This window comes from Mytilus edulis, chromosome 6 (genome assembly GCF_963676685.1).
Source record: "Mytilus edulis chromosome 6, xbMytEdul2.2, whole genome shotgun sequence".
Taxonomy (NCBI): Eukaryota; Metazoa; Mollusca; class Bivalvia; order Mytilida; family Mytilidae; genus Mytilus; species Mytilus edulis.
Window position 1 is genome coordinate 75,754,761 of NC_092349.1, and position 3,808 is coordinate 75,758,568.

General features: G+C 30.4%; 1 protein-coding gene across 1 annotated transcript; it reads left to right on the forward strand.

The window, feature by feature from the left end:
• The first annotated feature begins 1,136 nt into the window (after positions 1-1,136).
• Positions 1,137-3,050, forward strand: LOC139526622 (uncharacterized). Its single transcript, XM_071321780.1, has one exon. It carries the CDS (start codon positions 1,137-1,139, stop codon positions 3,048-3,050), a length of 1,914 nt encoding a protein of 637 aa, XP_071177881.1.
• The last annotated feature ends 758 nt before the right edge of the window (positions 3,051-3,808 follow it).

Below are 3,808 nucleotides of genomic sequence, written 5' to 3' on the forward strand. Positions count from 1 at the left end.
TGATTTTCAATTAGACAACTCTCCACCAGAGACCAATTGTTGCAGTATAATTACATTACATAGTACTTCCATACTGTTGTATAATTTTGATCAAACGATGCATTCTAAATATTCTGTTTTATTTCCCTGTGAAATGCAATATCTACGACTGAACATCTGTGACAAGGTAGTTTAAAACAATGCAAACCATGATTTATAATTAATTTGTAATTTCATGATTATGGCATACAAATTCTAATATAAGTTTTAACAATTTTAAGCAAATTGAAATGGACAACAAAAGAATTTCTGCATAGACTTGACGTGAGTCGCCCTATTGTTTCCAAAATACTTATGTGTGGGTTTATTTTGCCAAAAGTTGCTTAAAAAAGTAAATCTTTTATAGAGGTTTAAGAAAGAAGAAACCATTTGGTGCTCCAGAAAGGTTTATTTGTGTTTTCAACAAAGGGAACTATCCAGTGCTCTAACAAAATCAATAAATATTTTTAGAAATTAAGGGGAAACAATCCAGTGTTCCAGAAAGCTATATACATGTTTTATCAAAGTTTGAACTATCCAGTGCTCAAGAAATGTATAAAAATATTTTTAGAAGGAAGAAACTATCCAGTGCTCCAAAAAGTTGATATGTTGAAATAAAGTAAAGAGATCTAAATATAAGAAAATGTCAACCTCAAAAGTGGCAGGGGATGAAACAAAATAAGGCTTTATTAGATAAGTATAAAATTGATTTTTTTTTCAGCTCCAAATGATTATACAATTTTTATTTATATTATACAACCAACTGTTTGAATCTTAGATATGTAAATTATAAAATGTTTTGTTTATTTTAAAGGAAAATCAAAAGATAATTCCACATTTCGTTACAAGAGTTGACAAATGTCTAGAAAAATATCAAGTACCAGCAACCATTACAAGGACAAAAGACAATAAAAAAATTATACAGTACCTAAAATTATTACTATAATAAAACACAAACTCGAAAATCGTAAGATACCATTTAGAATCCAGTAAAAGGGTAGTGCTAACATATCGGAAAATTTGTTAGAAACATATAGAAATAGACTGTCCGGACAATATACAGGATCATCCACCAGAAATTATTTCAATAAAACAGAATCCTGACCTCGTTAAAGACTATGTATCACAGTAAAACAGAATCTTTATATTTCTATAAATATTTGTGTCAAAAGATTGGATCAGAGGAAATAGTAAAAGCTAGACGATTGGCACGTATAAGTAGTGACTTTTCAAGTTCCAACAATCTTTTTCCTATCATTCACAGTGGAAGTAGAGGAGAGGGACTGGATCTTGTAGGTAGTGATCTAGATGTAATGACAATTTGTCCAAAATATGTAGTATACGAATCAGATAAAGATGTTGTCCATGATTGGTTGCCAGTGTTAGTAATGGATACTGAGGACACACCACCGTGTTTTACACAACTACAATTATATACCAATGTTAATAACTTATCAAACTTCTTCAAACAACAGCTACAACAACACAGAGGTAAACACCTACTTTCAAGTGAGCTTTACAAATCACAATTGTTAAAAGAAATGCAAGTTTTTTGGCCAGAATTTAAACTAAAAATGCATGGTCCATGTTTGTCAGATATAAATGATATAATGGATTTTGCAGAATGCCTTAAATGTGTCAAGTGGGTATCTCAAGCCCAACCATGGATCTCAAGACCACGTTTAATGTGGCCATCACCTGAACTTATTTCCAAAATAACGTTATGTGGTACTTTATTTGTTCCAATAGGCAACAAGGGATCCGTAAATGAGAATCTTCAGTGGCGAATATCATTTTCTGTTGCAGAGAAGATATTGATATATTCTTTCAGTCATACCCAGTTACTATGCTATGCTTTGTTAAAGATATTATTGAAAGAAATAGTAAATGAAAAGGAGGAATTAAAAGGTTTATTGTGTTCATACTTTCTGAAGACTCTTATGTTTTGGATATCAGAAGAAAATGAAACATCAGTCTGGAGACCAGACAATATCATTCCCTGTTTTATGGCCTGTTTAAAAAGGTTATTATACTGTATAGAATATTCAACGCTGTTACATTATTTCATTCCTGATAATAACTTGTTCTATTTAAGATTTAACAATAAAATAAGGAACACATTAATTGACTTCCTAAAACAATCATACCAAAAAGGAATTCGGTTTTTCTCCTCATCTCAGACTTTACATGATTACAGAAGAATTCCAAGTGAAACTGCAAGATCAGTGTGTGAAAAAACTATGCATACAGTTATAGGAAGCATGACAGATGACGTTTATATATTTTTTAATACAAACATTTTCGGATTGTTCACTTTGCTTAATCATTGCAAAAGTGAATTATCCAGATGTATCTTTAAACAATCATTAACAAGGTCATATCAACAAATGCCTTGTGCACTACCACATTTAAATAACCCAAACAATAAACAGCAATACAAATTATACAAACATGACCTCAGTCAGTTGTTGGTTGGAGTACAGTCAGATGCAGTATCAGGGTGGCTGATATTGGCTTCTTTCTTCTATGATCACAAAAATTATTTAACATCAATAGATATAATCAATTACACTTTGTCAAAATGTGCACATGAATCGTGTTTGTCAAAGATTTCACTGAAACAGACAGATACACTGACGCTGATATCTCTACTACCATTTCCATATGTAGTATTTAACATATTCAGACTTAATTCATTCATCCCCACGGAACTAAAGTCTCCTCATTTTTTGGATTCATTGATATCTATAAGTTCCATACCATTTGCACATTTCCTCCGTTTTCTTTGTTGTTACCATTTACAAGACTTTAGAACAAGTCGGTATTGTATAAGCAAGTTATCAGAAACAGTAATTGAATACAGTTCAAGAGAACAAAAATCGATTGCAATTATATATAATTTTATTTTACTGGGAATAGCGTTTCAGATGTTAGGAGAAACAGATTTAGCTAGAACATATTTTCGTATGGCTGCACAGTATGATCTGACCGGTGTTACATCTGCTACATTTAGACTGCGTCAATTTTGCTGAGGCATGAATGATGACCAAAACCAATAAGATCTTACTGACATGGTCAAACAAGCTTTTTATGTATTATAGTAAAACTCCTTGCATCAATATCTTTATAAAGAAATTAAAGTCTACCCTGAAATCACACAAGAAAAGTAATGAATAGCTTAGCACTATGGTTAACAATATTGCTTCTAACTCTGACTACAATATTAGTAATGAATAACTTAAACTGTTGATTGTTGAAGTTAAATTAAATATTAAATAAAAAAAATAATGTTTTTGAGGACATGCCTTTTTACAGTATTTTTTTTTTCAAGACGTTTGAATACAAATATAAATGTGTATGATAAAATTCTTACTATTGATACATATGATTGACGGACTGAAGTTTTATAAAGGTCGAAGAGAATATGTTTTGTAGATTTTCAATACTTCTAAATTTTGGATGTGATGGGGCTAAACATGTTGACTTCTCATGCTTTCACATATGTTTGTTATATATTTTATTTTGTTAAAAAGTGATTGTTTTGTAGTTTTAAGGTCAATGAAACAATGAATTTCACAGTATATGATTATACACAAATATATCTACATCATCATGAACATTGTTGTATAGTTTTAGATTCAATAAATTATTTCATTTTACAGCATTTTGTCTTTTCCTTTAATTACTGAAGAAGTAAGTTATTGTATATGTGTTAAAGTGGAGTTTCTTATAGCATCATTTTGATTTTATCAGATTCACCCACTTTAGTAGCAATATACCAACTTTACAG

What these genes read in the sequence shown, in the direction of transcription:
- LOC139526622 (XM_071321780.1), top strand. Translation starts at nt 1,137, where the DNA reads ATGTATCACAGTAAAACAGAATCTTTATATTTCTATAAATATTTGTGT.